The sequence below is a fragment of the Etheostoma cragini genome, chromosome 16 (genome assembly GCF_013103735.1).
Source record: "Etheostoma cragini isolate CJK2018 chromosome 16, CSU_Ecrag_1.0, whole genome shotgun sequence".
Taxonomy (NCBI): Eukaryota; Metazoa; Chordata; class Actinopteri; order Perciformes; family Percidae; genus Etheostoma; species Etheostoma cragini.
Window position 1 is genome coordinate 883,696 of NC_048422.1, and position 16,622 is coordinate 900,317.

Sequence of the window (16,622 nt, forward strand, 5' to 3'; positions counted from 1 at the left end):
CGAAGTGTCCTTGGGCAAGACCCTGAACCCCGAGTAGCCCCCGGTGCTGCGCATCGGAGTGTGAATGTGTGTGAATGTGTATCTGATGAGCAGGTGGCACCTTGTGTGTATGAATGTGTGTGAATGGTGAATGTTTCCTGTAGATGTAAAAGCGCTTTGAGCAGTTGTTAAGACTGGAAAAGCGCTTTATAAATACAGCACATTTACATTTACATTTACTTCTACGTGGGCATACCCCCAAAATGATGTGTATTTACCATATATGGTTAATTGGAGGCATTTCTGAATGCATTTGGTCTAAGAGTGAACGAGCATGGTGGTTAAGAACAGGTGAGATTGATCAAGATCGATTACTTACTGATGTGCGTAGAATTGGCTTGAGCACGTTTGATAAATATGTCTTTGTTCTTAAGAACATCAATTTCATTTGTAAGACAGAAACATTTTCTATGAACTGTTGATAAATGAGGCCCAAGGAAGCTTGTATTTAAAATAAGATTGTTTTCTGATATTCTGAAAAGTTTGTAGTGCACACAAAATACCTTTGAGTTAGCCATAGACACGTTCTTTCATGGGGGCCCCAGTCTGACATCTGAACCGTTATGTGTGTGTGAACACCTGTTAACGTTAAATTCAGACTCCATCTGTACAGGTCTATGCTGGGAGCTTGGGTTGGGGGATTAAACTTGTTTTTTTGCTGCTGTCCTCCCCCGAGCTCTGAGGTGGTCTCTATAGGTTGTTGAGCTCCAAAAGGGTTTGGTCCAACACCTGGTGCATGTCCAGGTTCTCCTCTTTGGCTTGGGCCAGTTTCTCTGGGGGGAGAAAACAAAGTCACAAGGGTGAGTATTTAAATACATTTCCTGTCTGGAACTGGAGATACAGAAAACCCAGAGGGCCAGAAATGCTACACAGTCCCACCATAAAAGGGCAGCATTAAAACATGGCACTCTTGTTGAAGAAATATTAAAAAATAATTTATTGATGCAGCTAATGTATAGCAAAAAGGGAAAAAAATACATATTTTTTACCTTTTGCTATGCACAAGGACAGCAGTCAGCACCGTTTTCTCTGTCTACTTTATAACTACCAGTTAGGGTCCTATTTTAATGATCTATGCGCACGGCACAGGTGCGTTTAGGGTGTGTCCAAATCCACTGTTGCTAGTTTGACGGCGGAAATAGTGTGTATTCCTGTGTGTGTGTGTGTGTGTGTGTGTGTGTGTAACAAGCATAGTGTGTATCCCTGTGTGTGTAACAAGCATAATGTGCATGCGCTGTGCACAAGCCTAGGCCCATTTTACTAATGCGCTGTTAAAATAACAATGAAATGCTGCGTTACTGACTTTAGACCAGGTTTTTGTTGGTCAATGGTGCAATCACATTCAATTGCCTCAACATAGCAATACGCCCAGAATGCACCTGAACCCACCTTCCTGTAAGAGCAGCACACCCATGGGCACAAAGATGGGCGCAGGTGCATTTGCAATTTAAACGACGTGGGCGTAGGACGGGATATTAACAACTGCGTAGGCCTTAAACTAGCAAAAGAACTTAAATCGGGCTGCAAAATAGAGCCCTAGTGTTGCTGTTTAAATGTCCCACAATGTCAGTTACAGTGACACTACTGCGTGCTAGGAAACATATCCATTCACTAAAAAACCTTACTCATCATGACAGTAAATCTTTGAACACACTGGTACATCCCTACAAGGCTTCATTTAAAAGCAATAGCCCACAGAGACTGTAGAGAGGGTGCACAGAACTTATTTGGGTAGGTGTGGGTTGGGGAATTCGGATAAATAATTTAAATGCCCTCAGAGCCGATCCGCGCAATTGTCACACAATATTCCTATTTTTTTTAATTTTTTTTTTACACATGGTCATAAATATAGATATATGTAGTCATATCTGTAGTGAACTTTAAAAAAACACACACACACATATACACCCGCCGTTAGCGTACCATTGACCGCCATTCATTTTGGCGCCACTTTGACAGTGAATAACTTTCCATCTGAAGCGTTTAAAGACTCTATTTGTCTGTTGTTTATATCTAAAGAAACACGACAATGTATTAAAGGCTCCATTACCTTGAACATCACATTATGACTCTGTAGCAGCCGTGTTTGTAGAAATAGGTCAACGATTGTGTCATAACCACACGACTTACTGTCCCACAGTAGAGGAATCACCGTATAGCACAGGATAAGCTTGCAGACAGTTTGGACTAACATTAGCTGTTTAGGTGGAATTTCTGATTTAACTAGCATGTTAGTTAGCAATAATTAGCCTGTGTCTATGTTATCTCCTAACATACTGTATACCTTCGCTTTCAGTCTCTGCTGATTGGGAATGATTGAGATTTCTCTTGGCACAGCTACCTGAAGACGTACAACTTTCAGACAGGTTGCTCACTTCATACTGGTCTCCGTCCAGAGCAACGGACGGACGAACTTTAAAACGCTTTTAAAGTTCCTATGTATTTGCAGTGATTCCTTCTGAGGGAACACAGTTAATCTGACTGCTGCAGATGTGAAAGAAATGCATGAAAGTTGTGTTGATCCATACCTCTGTGTAGTTCCTGTTTTCCGGTGATGTCTACACTAGTCGATTGTTGAACATACAATCCATCGTACAATCATACAATCCAATATTGCAAAATTATGTCCTTAGTAACAACTGTGTAAAAACAGGCTATAACCTGACACCACAGGGGAGCCAGGACCGGCTGCAGCAGGTCAAAAGTTCATGAGCCCACTGTTGCTTAGTGACCTGTGTGCATGGGCGATAGCTCTTGAACTTTTGAACTGCAGCTCTCCTGGCTCTACTAAGAACCAAAAGCAAATTTGACTATTTGACTGCAGCCAAGGTGTTTTCTGAACTTTACAGCATGTGAACATCTTTGTTGAAATAGGGCTTAACCTTAACTACGCTAAGCTAACTAGTGGTGGCGCTGCCAGTGTTGCACCGGACTAAGACAATGCATGCACTGAGCATGCACTTGGCCCCCCTATCTACGGCTGGGGGAGACCGTGATAAGTCTGAAACAAACGGTGGCGTATTCCTTTAAGACATGATTCTGTTCTTCAATTTGGAACCTGTTTGAGGTATTCAACAAAAGATTTTCTACAAAGGGTTATACAGAGTATATTTCAACTGCATAAAAACCCTCCACACGTCTACACAAAGCAGATGTTTATGATTCATACACTGCTTATTTATGTAAAATAGAAGAAGGAAACAAAAGAGAAAGAAGACAAGACTGGAAGGAGACAGAAAAGTCAAGAGAGCTTTAATACATTTATTACAGAGCGGGAAGGGGAAAACAGGTTTACATGAATATTTAGGACATTAACTCAGTGAACCCGCAGACACAGCAGTGACTGGGTGAGCAAGAACTCAAACCTCTGTACAAAGGCTGGTGCTGTGTGACACAGACACCACTTCCTTATGGGTGGGTGGATTCAGCACATTCCAATTTTAGAATCCTCTAGCCCCAGACACCACTGTGGACTGGAACTAAACGACAGTGAACAGGCGGACAAGAGTTCAGACAGGAAGGAGGAGCAAAGAGGAAGTGACAGCGGCTACAGTGTAGTCATGTCGTTGAGGGCCAGGTCCAGCTCCTCGCTGAGAGCCTTGCCCTTCAGCTTCTGAGCATACACTTCATCTGGAGGAGGACAGACAGACACACACACACACACACACACACACACACACACACACGCACGCACACAAACCCATACACACAAAAGCACACACCGAGACACACACACACACACACACGGAAAGACAGACTCACACCCACACACAAGTTGACAAATACACAGAATGGAAACTGAATGAGGTGAAGGGACAGGAAACAGAAAAGTAAAAACTAAACCAGGAGTGGCTTGTGTTAAGCAGGATTTATGCTTCTGCTGGGGCTTTCATTTTGTACATATTCGTCTCTGTTTTGGTATGTATTGTTTATCGTATTAATGTTTATTATTCTTGTTTGTATGTATGTATGCACCCAATCACTACGGCAAATTCCATGTTCAACTACCGTGGCAATAAACTTTCCTTTTGACTCAGATTCTTCACGCAGCGCTTACGCAGCCTACGTAAGTGGCATGAGGTTTATACTGCTGCGCTGGTGTCATTTAAACTTCTGCGATACCAGTACCAAATATCATGACTTTGATGCTGGTTCCTAAACAATACCAATTTTCTAAAAAAAAGAAAGAAAGAATCTACAACATTACATATTACCACGTGAGCCCTGTCTCTGTGTAACGTAGAGTTCTTCCTGCGTGTCTCTACTACGTGTAACGTTACACAGCCAATCACAAACATAAGGGCTTGGTAGAAGAATGCTGCTTGCTTATTGGCTCACTGACTCTGATGAGATTGACTCCTTAGGTATTGAAATTGGGTGTAGAATGACGATGCATTTTTTGATACTGGAAACTTTAGAGGCAGTTCCATCGGTGCCTAATAAGTATTGAATTAGGTACGCAGCCCTAGCGTCTGCATCCCTGTAGCGTATCTCTTTAAGAGAATAGCTGGGCCGGCATTGTGTGTGTGGGGAGTGTGTGGTAGAGCGAGTCGGAGAGTGATGGTGATTATTTTCGGAGCGGGAAGCATAAATCACATATTACTCTTGTCACATCAGCTGGTTACTGCAGCTCACCTGAGCACAAGTAACAGCTAAAGCAAACAAACGTCAACTGCAAGCTCAGTCAGACGAATCATATCGTCATAAACTCTACAGGCCGGGTTCAAACACACACACACTGACTGAGGTCATGCAGTGGCAGTTATGACTGAATGCTCCACTCAACACATCTGTATAAAACACATGCCAGAGACCATGCCTAACAAACACTTCCCAGATCAAAAGGGTTTTCAGTTGAATTGTTAATTACTTTATTAGAGCATTCGGGTAACCCTCGGGAAGCCATGTTAGAAATCCACACTTCCTGGAAACGAGACAGGCGAATACCTTGTGCTTTTCTATATCTCTGACTAGGATGTCTTAAGAAAATCAGATTGTTTCACCACTTACAAAGTCTTACTGGTACCTCTTTTTTAAACCCAGAAAAATATGTTGTTGAACAACCCTTCCAACTTGCTACTAGTACCCAGTGGTGGAACAGGTAAATGCCTATATACCTAAGCAAACGTAGCAATATTACAGTGTAAACGTACTCACTGTACTTGGTATTAACAAGTTTAAATCCATGGGTTAATTTTACCTGTTTAATTTACTGTTGGGTAGTTTAATCTCTAACCTTCATCTATTAATCATTGATCAGATGGTCTGTACCATGTAAAATATGAAATTGTAAAGCATAGCGTGACAGTGTAAGATGATAATGTATCTTTGCTACTGAAGGTTTCCCTGCTGCCTAAACACACACTGTTCGAGTGGTAAATCAGTGAAGTAGTGTTTACTTCACTGACCCCAGTACAGTGTGTTGGAATGGGTTTGTCCTTTTGGAGTTTAGGAATGCTCACACGTGCCACTTGCTGGCTGTTCATCAGTTGCTTCATTTATTCTACCAGTTCTTATTCTACTTTATCATTCTACACACTTTGTGTTATGTATCCTGTCTGTATTTCCTTGCGGGAGTCATCCCAACGGGATTAATAAAGCTAAGTCTAAGTTGTAATGTATGTTAAGCACTCTAATCGACCCTGTGTATGAAATGTATTCAATAAAGTTACACTGGCCCCCGAGTGCAGGGTTCTATCCAAGATGTCACAGGAAGCCTGATGTCTGGATTAGTTTCCTTCTGAAACACCACCTGTTTGGTGTTGTTCTTGACAAATATGAAAGAAATGTGTGTGTGTGTGTGTGTCTGTACACTAAAACAATCAACAGATGATAAACGGCTCAACGTAATCACGATTTGACTGATTCCAGACACCATAAGCTTCTACAGATCCTAAAATCATTGTGCTCATCAAGACCACAGGTCCACAAAGGTGAAAACGCCAAGAAATAATGCATCTCGCTATCAACATTCTGCCTTTGGATAAGTTAATTCTCAAGTTGTACAACCAGGCACATGCAACAATTAAGATAGGTGTTATTGTTCTTCCAATCATCGATGGCTTCATCAGTCAAAACTGCAGTACACAGCTAGGACTGGGCATTGACAACCGGTTCCAACTTGGAATTGTTTCAAAAATTAAGATTTTAATAGAATAATTTATATATTACAATTATTTGGAATCAGATCATCGGTTCCAAATTCAATTAAATAGTAACAAATTTAATAAGAACTGGAATTGAGAGGAAGAATCAAAATTGGAATCAGAATTGTTGAAATTTAAAAAAACAAAAACAATGCCCAACCCTGTCATCAATTCCGTTCCAACAGAAGAACTGGAATAAGTGAAGCTGTTTGACACTTTCACATGTTTCCAAGACATGTTTCTGGTGTCAGAGGAGCAGACCACAGGTGAGTGTTGAGTACCTTCCAAATCATCGATGGTCTTCTCCAGCTTGGCCACGGACCTCTCTGCAAACTCGGCACGGGTCTCAGCCTGGGACACACAGAAAGTAAGGAAGACAAATTTATTTATATAGCGCTTTACACAGATAAAAATCACAAAGTGCTTTACATAAAACATACAATATGATACATATTAAAACACAGTACACAATTGAAATCACAAAGTAATACATAAAAAAGTAAAACTAAAATACAGTGCGGACAGATCAACCAGGCGCCTGTTTAATAAAGCAGAGACAGCAGATGGTATAAGAGGAGGCAGCGCGTTCGGTCACCACGGTCCTCAGCCGGGTGTGAGGAACAGACTGTAGAGGGCGCGCTGTCAAATGATCTTCCAGTAGGTTGACCACGTATGCAGGTGACTGATCGTGCAGTGTAAGAATCTTAAATTGAATCCTATATTTGACAGGTATCCATAGCACAGCGCCAACACAGCACAACAATATGTGTCAATACAGTCGGACATGCTCCAAAGGGAGGAGTAAGCAACAGAAACAGTAACATGGAAATGTAAGACAGAGGACGGCCAATTACTTTATGTCCTATGGTCCCGTGATAAGGTCAAGGAATTTTGGACTGGTATACATGTTAATTTAAGTCTAATTGCAGTCCAAAATGGTTTGTTCTGGGAGATGGGTCAATCCTAAATGGGATGGATAAGCACATAAGAAGCTGGGGGTGTGGGAATTGGTTCCTGTTGCGAGTTGTATGTTTCATACATTGTAAAAAAAAATTTATTAAAAAACTGTTAAATCACTAGAAACAGTAACACTGTAAAATTCTCACCTCTTTCAGTTTGTCAGTAAGAACTTTGATTTCTTCTTCGTATTTGTCCTCCTTTTGCGAGTACTGAAATCCAAAAACATTTACTTTTACAAAGTGCATTAAAAATGCATTCACAACTCACATGTCATATCCACTACTAAAAGGAGACAGACTTTATACATAGATGATTAATACACTACTATTCTGTATTACCTAAGGATATTATTTGAATTTCGGCAAGTAGGATAAATATGCCCAGTTGAGTGTGAAACACAAGAACACAAACAGTAAAATGTTAAGACAGCATGTTTCAGTACGCCACCTTAACCACAGTTTGTGCCTCTGATTATGTTCCGATATATTATGGAAGCAAATAAAAGACATCCGTATTTGAATTTCAACAGCCACTGAAGCCTTAAGATTATAATAATTTACTTTGAAAACCATGCCTCTGAATTTATTTGTTCTGCTTAGTGAATTGTTCAACTTGAATTTGATATTTGGTTTTATTTAATTGTTTCAACTTGAAATTATAAATCCTTAATTTGAGCAACGTAAATCCATTTTTATTTTAGTTCTATAAACTTGAATTTATTCAAATTCATTTTTTTATTTACAAATCAAAAAATGTCCTATTTTATTACAATATGAAGTACTAAAGTCAAGGGTATGCAGGTATGCATCTTCCATGGATAACAAATCTAACCTTATAAGTATATTCAGGCAAAGGTGTACTGCATGGGCCATTTTTCAAAAAACAAATATCTGTTGAACACACCAAATATCTTGGCATTTGGCTAGTGTGAGCTCTCATTTAAGTGTCACATTAATCATATAGTAAAATAAAACAATTCAATTTGGTATTGGTGTCTGGACTATGCCTATGTTCACCTGGTATCGGATGTATCACCTGGTGGGGACAAAATCAGCTGCTACAGGCACAGTGCTATTTCATTCTCAGATTATTTTCCGTTGGATATTGAAGTTTATAAATACGTTTTTTGGCATGGCTGTTCGAGTGGCTCTATATCCATGGTGTTGGAAGGGGGATTTAATTCTTGCTATTTTATTTTGTTGTGCATGATCAAGACTCTACTGTACCTGTCCATAACATCTTTACAACCTTATATTTATATCACTGTAACTACCAATGTCCATATTAGAATAACCAATTTAACTCTTGCTCAGCTTAGACTTAGAGTAGGATTGCCTGATGGTGATGATAGCCTTTTTTTGTTGGTCGTCTTATCTAAATGTGAATATACTTTATATTTTTGCCTTTAAGGTCCCCTCAAAAACAAGATGCTGCATCTCAAGGTGTTATTTCTAATACAAATATTTTGTAGCCCTATTTATTATCTAGCCCTCCATCCCTATTCCTTCGTGGCTATGCCACTTGTCAGTACACCACTGTAAATAAGAACCTGTTCGTAATGAAAGTAAAAATAAATGTGAAATAAAAAAAAATACTTCTGCCTCTAATTTGCTTCCATACATTAGGGCACATTTGGGTCACAGAGCATCAGTCCTTGAAAGATATGTCAAATAATCTTTAAAAAACATCTAGTATTCCTAGGGTCTTCAAAAACTCTTTGGATAACATTTATTTTTTTTAAATTTTAACCGATTCCCCGATTTTCAAGTCAACATCATTGGTCAGTCGTACAAATATACATGAACTTCATTTCAAGGACTTTTAAGAGAAACCGATGCCTGTTTCTGTCACCTGAACGTCCCTTTTGAAAGTCTCTATAGTAGGCTGATGAGGACGGTATGTGTAGGGTTCAAAGTTTTATTCTGACTGGCCCGGTCCTGTGGCTGAATGTCCCTCAGTGGCTACTGTACCTTCTCAGCCTGGGCTTCCAGTGACTTCAAGTTGTTGGTGACATTTTTCAACTCTTCCTCAAGGTCTCCTGATTTACTGAGCAAGGCAAAAGAGAGAGAGGAAAAGCAAGAGAAAAAAAAGGTAGTGATTTGAAAGCTAGGAAAGCAGAAGAGCTCAAACCCTGAAACTGGTTTGAAGGACCACTCCCAACATTTTTAGAACATAATTTCTGTCTGTGTTACTCAGAGAGAGAAGACGAAGATCTGTCATGAAAACAGCTCTGCGTACACCTGACTCTGAGTAAGAGGGCTGTAGAGGGTTTAAGCCAGATGCCAGGCTGTTTTTAAATAGGTAATGTACACATTACAGACAAAATTAAGATATAGATTAATCACAAATTAAAAAAATAAATCTGCTGTTATTCTATATATTTTTCCCAGCAAGTCCCATGTGCAGACTCAAACCAACAATGTTAGTCTTTCACTCAATACTACTGTACAAATAGGCAGCCAGTGGTGTAGTCTATGTGATAGCATGCATACGCAGTATACCCACTAAGAAGGCTCCAAGATTTCCATGTGTCCACTTAAAAATGCCCAAATGACACGCAACTCACTTTCCATTAGAACTGTCGTCTGTGTTTTTCTTCTTCAGATAGTCTGAATAAAGGTATTTCCACTGTAAATTGGTGCATAAAAGTGTATCTGAATACAGGAAATAAAGTTGTTGTTGTTGAAAACTTCCCTGGGGAGGACACCGAGACCACTTCCTCAAAGGCAAATTCTGGTTTATATAGTACAGTGTACCGACTACAATACATTTGACTACACCACTGCAGGTATACACTGTAATTGGTGGAGATTGTGCCGGTTTATTATTCTAAGTGTCTGACAACATTATGTAAAGGATCCCTACAGAGATAGACTTTTAAGTTAAAGAGTAAGATCCTTTTAGTTTAACATGAAACATCCCTGAAATCACTACCACCAAACTCCATGGAAATAAACAGTACATTTTGCATGTATAGAGCCAATATATTTCCACATGTAAATGGGTGAATTAGGGGTCTATATGCATATGGTATGTACAGTATATATCTCTGTAGGGATTCTTTCCATCATGTTGTCAGACATTTGGATCAATAATCTCAGTCACGCACGCACACAGTCACACACCCAGACACACACACACACACAAACACACACAGTTGGTTGTGTTCTATTCATGGGGTTTGTTGTAATGAGAAAAACAGCATAGAATATTGCCAGAGTTATCCGTTAAGTACTGCTTGAAGGCCATGCTTGAGGCTGAGTGCAGACAGAAAACAGAGAGAGGAGTTGACAGTCCTGCAAGTCAGAGGAGCAGAAGGCAGCAGGTCAGAGTTAGACCTGGCTGGACTTGTTTTTTTTTGTACAGTTAAGTACCTCTTCCTCTCCGCACATCATGGACTTCATATTCTGGTCCATTAGTCGGAGCTCCTCCTCCAGCTCCCTCACTCGCCTGAAGGGGTTAGTCCAGGAGGTCGGGGGTGAGGGACAGTGGGCGGGGCAGCCATAAAACAATAACAAACAACAACAAGTCCCAAACAGGCAGTGGTGGTGTTTTCAGGCATGCCTTACATCAAAACACACACCCAGATTACAGAAGTATTGGTTAAAATGGTTATTACATGTGCCTGACTCAATCTGGTTGTCTAGCACTATCATGTGGAATGGATAGAGCTGGGATGTTGGGAAAATCAAATCACTATATTCTTGACCAAATACCTTAATGTTTATTGCAATAATATAGTAAGATTGACATTTGGTGCTTTAACAAAATATCTTCACAATAACATTTTAGATACATAACAGGGTTTACTCCAGAAAATGTGTTTGGCCCGGTGGCAAGTGTCTTCTTCTTCAATGATGGCCCGGCTGGGGCCAGTCACAGACTGATGGCAGCATTAATGTAGAGCCCAATAGTTTCTGTGATAACAGAACAATGGACGGAAACGCAAAATTGTGAATTTAAAAAAGCTATTGAGACAGATTCCATAGGGTTCTATATTAAGTTAGTGCTAAAAGCTGACTGGACATTTGACTACGTCCAAGTTTCCAATCAAGCTGCCTTACTGTAACTAGTTTAAAAACTGTCTTAAAAACCCATTTAACCTTTCTCCCCAGTGGTTTGGGCCTGGTGGGGCAACATAGGCCCTATGGGCCAACATGCTTGCAGTACACTGGGGGAAAGACTGCACTATCATCAATAATGTGGATATAATGAATGACTGGGTTATGGCAAATGAAAGAACAGCCAGAACAGGCTACGTTTAGCCTTTAAAACCAGGAAAATAAAAGACTTAATCAATATCAAGATTTTATCATATCCAAAAACTAAGACGATATCTAGTCTCATATCACGATATCGATATAATAATGATATAGTGCCCAGCACTAGTAAGGGATACTGTATGTTACACTGTGAGCTCATATCCGAATCCTAATCGTTTAGGTCATTTATGAAGCTTAAATCTTATATAGTTTATCCGATGTGAAGATTTGCTGTTTTTTTGTATCTTTGGGTTTGGGACGGTTTGACGGATAAAATAAACTCCCGGGAGTTGTGATTGGCATTATACATAGCCCAAAATAATAATCCATTTATTGAAAAAAGAAGAATTAGTAGATTCATCATAAACAATCATTAATTGCAGTTGTTAAGAGAATCATTAAGACTTAACGAGTCCATGCAGTACTTAACAATTCTCACTACTGTCACTATAAAAACAGGGGGTTGTGTTAAGGGAAGTCAATCACAAGTGAACGTGTAAGATCACAGGTTGCCATAGTAGTGATCCCGTGAATAATGCACAGGGGCTCTGGTGTCGGTGTGAGTTTTCAAAGTACAGGTGTTGACTTACGCCTCGGCCACCTCTGCCCTCTCCTCCGAGCGCTCCAGATCCCCCTCCAGGATCACCAGTTTACGCGCAACCTGCAGACATCCAAAACACAAACAACTGAAACAATTCTCTTTTCCTGCTGTGTTTACAAGAGACAACAACTAAAAACGCCAAAGAAAGCGCAGAAACACATTGACAAAAATATTGAACAAAAAGGAAAGACATATAGGGAGAAGCTACAAAAATGTCACGGAAAGTGACAAATCCTGAAAGTGACAAAAACATCGGGAAAAGCGCCTAAATGTCGAAACAGACGATCAAAACGTTGAAAAAAAAAAAAAAAAGCTGCTAGTCGACCGGAAGACCTCACAAGGGTTTAGTCACTTTTCCACTGTACAGAACCAGTGATTGCCCCACCTCTTCATATTTGCGGTCGGCCTCCTCTGCGATGTGTTTGGCCTCCTTCAGCTGCATCTCCTGGATCTCCATCTTCTCCTCGTCTTTGGATGCTCTGTTCTCTATGACCTTCATCCCTCTGAGCGACAAGAGGAGCAGACAACCACCGTTAACCCAATACCTTTCTCACATCTTTCTTATTCTAACATGGTGTGGGTCCATACATTTATGCCACTCTTGCTACTTCTTCCAGTTTCAGACAGCCAATCGGAAATAGAAAATTCCATAGGATCCAAATTTGTAAATTTGTGTTAAGAGCTGTACATAAGTTTGAAAGCCTACACTTCTTTTGGGAAATATTCCACCGGGAGTTATCAATGATCTGCTCGGAAAAAACCTTAAACAGTATGCCTTAGTCTTAATGGGTAAAGGCTGGAATACTAACCAGGCAACTGTCTGTGCGCGGGGGGCTTGGTGGTCGTTTGATCAACTACAAATATTCACCACTGGAGCACAGTAAACCTCAAAAGGTAGCTCCTGTATTAAAAGGACCAGGTGACCGAATACAGGCTTACATGGTGCATATTCTTTAGTGGTGAAATGTAACTAAGTACATTTCCTCAAGTACAAATTTCATGCCACTTTCTACTTCGCTACATTTCAGAGAGAAATCTTGTACTTTTTACTCAACTACATTCATCTGACAGCTTTAGTTACTAGTTACTTTAGTTAATAGTTACTTTAGTTACTCCACTGCATTCATCTGTTAGAGCTTTAGTTACTAGTTACTTTAGTTACTAGTTACTTTAGTTACTCCACTGCATTCATCTGACAGCTTTAGTTACTAGTTACATTAGTTACTTTAGTTACTCCACTGCATTCATCTGACAGCTTTAGTTACTAGTTACTTTAGTTAATAGTAACTTTAGTTACTCCACTGTATTCATCTGTTAGAGCTTTAGTTACTAGTTACTTTAGTTACTCCACTGCATTCATCTGACAGCTTTAGTTATTAGTTACCTTAGTTACTAGTTACTTTAGTTACTCCACTACATTCATCTGACAGCTTTAGTTACGAGTTACTTTAGTAACTTGCCACATTAAGTGTCTTGCACACTAAACACATGTAGTTTATGTAATCTGATGTTTTATCATAAAGTAACCTAGCAACAATATAACGGCCTACAGGTCCAGCTGAGATGATGAGACCATGAAACACACTCTTACAATGGGAGGAGAGTTCTTTACCTTTAATACTTACTACTTTAATACTAACCACATTTACTTACATCTTTTTTCTTAAGTATTGTTTGCACTGCCGGACTTTAATTTGTAACAGAATATTTATTTCATGTGTATTAGTACTTTTACTTATAAATTATGTGAATACTTGTTCCACCGCTGATATTCTTACACATGTTTGTATTGAATCAACGGATCACAAACTGACAGTCATATTGCTTTGTGAGACTCTGGGCAAATCAGCTATTTGTTATCCTGGGGCGCCTGACAGTTTAGTCCAGCCCTGCTGCAACTAACTGGAGTACAAAGGCACACATGTAAGTAGTGACATGAAGCTGTTCACCTCTCACTCTCGTCCGCAGCTTTCTCAGCCTCCTCCAGCTTCTGCAGAGCAGTCGCCAGTCTCTCCTGAGCCCGGTCCAACTCCTCCTCCACCAGCTGGATACGCCTGTTTAGAGACGCCACCTCGGCCTCAGCCTGTAGGAGACACAGACACACACACACACACACACACACACACACACACACACACACACACACACACACACACAAACACAAGTCAACCTAAATTGAATGTCCAAGTCCAATTACTGTACTGTCATCAGACTTAAAAAAAAAATATAGCAACTAACTATGTTTTTGCCACATCGAGTATTAGGCTAAGAGTAACATATTTGGTAACTTCCACGTTAGCTTAACGTGAGTAAAGCTGTGCCACGTCCGGTGGAACGTGACATATCGCCATTTAGTACAGTTTGTCCAGAGACTAACAATGTCTTTTTTTTTGCGCGGTTCTACATTTTATAACGTCAGTTGGTTGTTTTGAAAAGTGAGAGTAACGTTAAGTGAATTCGTGAACTCCAGCTTCCGGTCTTCCCGCGGCGTTTTAACGGTAACGTTACCCTCTCTCTGGCCTGCCTCTCCATGTCCGCCTCCGCCTGCAGCATCTCTGCGTGCTCCTCCGCTTCGTACGCCACTTGTTGCAGCGTTTGGATTTTCCTTCTCACCGCGTCCATAGAGGCAAAGGTCGCCATGCTGTGAACACTCAACTCTTCTCCTAACGGTGGGTGTCACGGTGTTTCCGTGGCAACGGCGTCACTCACAGGTCGGCTCTGATGGCGTCAACTCGACCATTCTTCCGGTTACAATGTCAAAATTAAGGAATACATTTCTATGTAAAAATGATGAATACACAAGCTGTTAATTCAGTTCAATTCACTTTTATTTATATTATCAAATCATAACAGTTCTCTCGAGACACTTTGCAGATAGCAAAACTATTCTAGAGGAGCAGTCATGTAGTCATGAATAATGTGTTACTTTCTGTGTTATTGTATTGTTTGTGTCTTATATAGTTTAGTCTGTATTTTCTTGTTATGTTCTGAGTTTTTTTGTTTTTGTCTCATGTATTTGCTATCGAGTTTTATGTATTTTAAACGGCCCATCTAAAGAGAACATGGCAAATTATTTAGGCCTATAATGCTGTGGTGTGTGGCACTGGTTTATGCTACATAGGCTACTTGTCCCAAATAAATGTTAAAATAAAACTTTTTCCTGCAGTAAGACAAAAAAAAAAGAAAGAAATTATGTGTGTGGCCGGTAGAAAATTTTCCCAAACGAAGCTGCTGGTATTAAACTTTTGATAACATAAAAAAAAAACTTCAAAAATGTCGTAAAATAAATACAATAAATAAAAATCTTCCTCCTGAACAATCTGTCGCCCCTTATTTCTGAAATCATTGCCACGCCCCAGCTAAAGCCAAAAGTGGGGAATGCAGCAGGAGGCGAGTGCAGTGCCGTGTTGTGTTGCAGTGCCTCCAGTAGGGGGAGACAGTGTGCTGAGTTCGAGTGGTGTCCAGCCCTGTGTTCTACTGGGCAGTGGCTTGGTGGGAGCTTTTCGGTGTTCTGGTGAGATTGTCAGTTGTCTGTGGTTGTGTCCCGCCTCCCTTTTTGTATGAATGGGGCCAATTTTCCGCGAAAATTAAAATGTGTTATCATAAAACCAAACATATCACTAGCCAATTTAAAACAGCCTATTGGTGCAAAATTACATTGATGATAGGCTGACTACCCTATTGGTAGCCTCCACAGATATTAATATTAAAATGATTTATAACGTTTATAAAATCATGTCAACAAATCTTATTTTAACATGCAAAAGATTAATGTATGGAGGCTTTAGGCCGCCGTATATGTTACTGTAGGCTCAGTTTAACATCCGACTTTATTATTATTCATTTAATACATTTTTGCAATGAGGGTCCCTGCTCCATCTCTCTTTCAGTTACGGGGTCCTTGGCTTAAAAACGTTGAAGACCCCTGCTTTAGAACATTTAGAGATTAATTTGGCTCAAGCAAAAAAGAAAATGGCATCATTAATGTACTAATTAACAAAGCCCTTAGTTATATCTGGTGTATGACTTTTACAAATGTACATATTTTAAAAATGTATTTAAATCGTTTGAGATTTAATATATCTTATTATTATATACATACACAGATACTGCTGGCTGTAATTGTGGCAAAGCTTTTACAGTAAATAATATCTCTAATAGAACCTCTTGCTGCATGTGCAGTACATGTACAGAACTGGATGAATGGCGGGGGAGCGGCTCATGTTTGGAGAGAAGCAGGGGAAGCATAAACAAGTCCATGCCTTGCTTCAATTCTTTTCCATCTTTGGTAGCATCGCAGTAACACAGGAAGGTCCCACTCCTTTCAGGACAAACAGATCGGAACCTCTCTCCTCCCTGCGTCACTCTGTGATTTAGCACTATAATTGGTCATAAATGCTATGACCCATGAGTCATGGAAAGCAGCACTATAGCATAACTATCCATAATAACCTCTAATGCCTCTGGTCTTCAAGGCACAATCTGTGTATGGTCAGCAGAGAAAACTCAGGCTACATCTCCACTGCTAAAAAATATCTTCTGCTACGTTTCCCCCTCTCATTCCCCCTGCTTTGGCGTTTCCCCCTCTCATTCCCCCTGCTTTGGCGTTTCCCC

The 16,622-nt window shown here is 40.1% G+C and overlaps 1 protein-coding gene across 4 annotated transcripts in view; it reads right to left on the minus strand.

The window, feature by feature from the left end:
* Nucleotides 1–420: 420 nt before the first annotated feature.
* tpm2 (tropomyosin 2 (beta)) overlaps nucleotides 421–16,622 on the minus strand; it is a 27,930-nt gene continuing 11,728 nt past the window's right edge. Inside the window, exons 3-9 of one of the 4 annotated variants that reach the window (XM_034896438.1) lie at nucleotides 13,958–14,091; nucleotides 12,394–12,511; nucleotides 11,998–12,068; nucleotides 10,520–10,595; nucleotides 7,292–7,354; nucleotides 6,467–6,536; nucleotides 421–812 (exon numbers count right to left, since the gene is read on the minus strand). In XM_034896438.1, the coding sequence (XP_034752329.1) occupies nucleotides 730–812; nucleotides 6,467–6,536; nucleotides 7,292–7,354; nucleotides 10,520–10,595; nucleotides 11,998–12,068; nucleotides 12,394–12,511; nucleotides 13,958–14,091 (615 nt within the window). In that variant the 3' untranslated portion in view covers nucleotides 421–729. Of the gene's footprint in view, nucleotides 813–3,274; nucleotides 3,670–6,466; nucleotides 6,537–7,291; nucleotides 7,355–9,115; nucleotides 9,192–10,519; nucleotides 10,596–11,997; nucleotides 12,069–12,393; nucleotides 12,512–13,957; nucleotides 14,092–16,622 lie in introns of those variants that run through there. The other 3 variants (XM_034896436.1, XM_034896437.1, XM_034896435.1) reach the window with 3 other exon arrangements.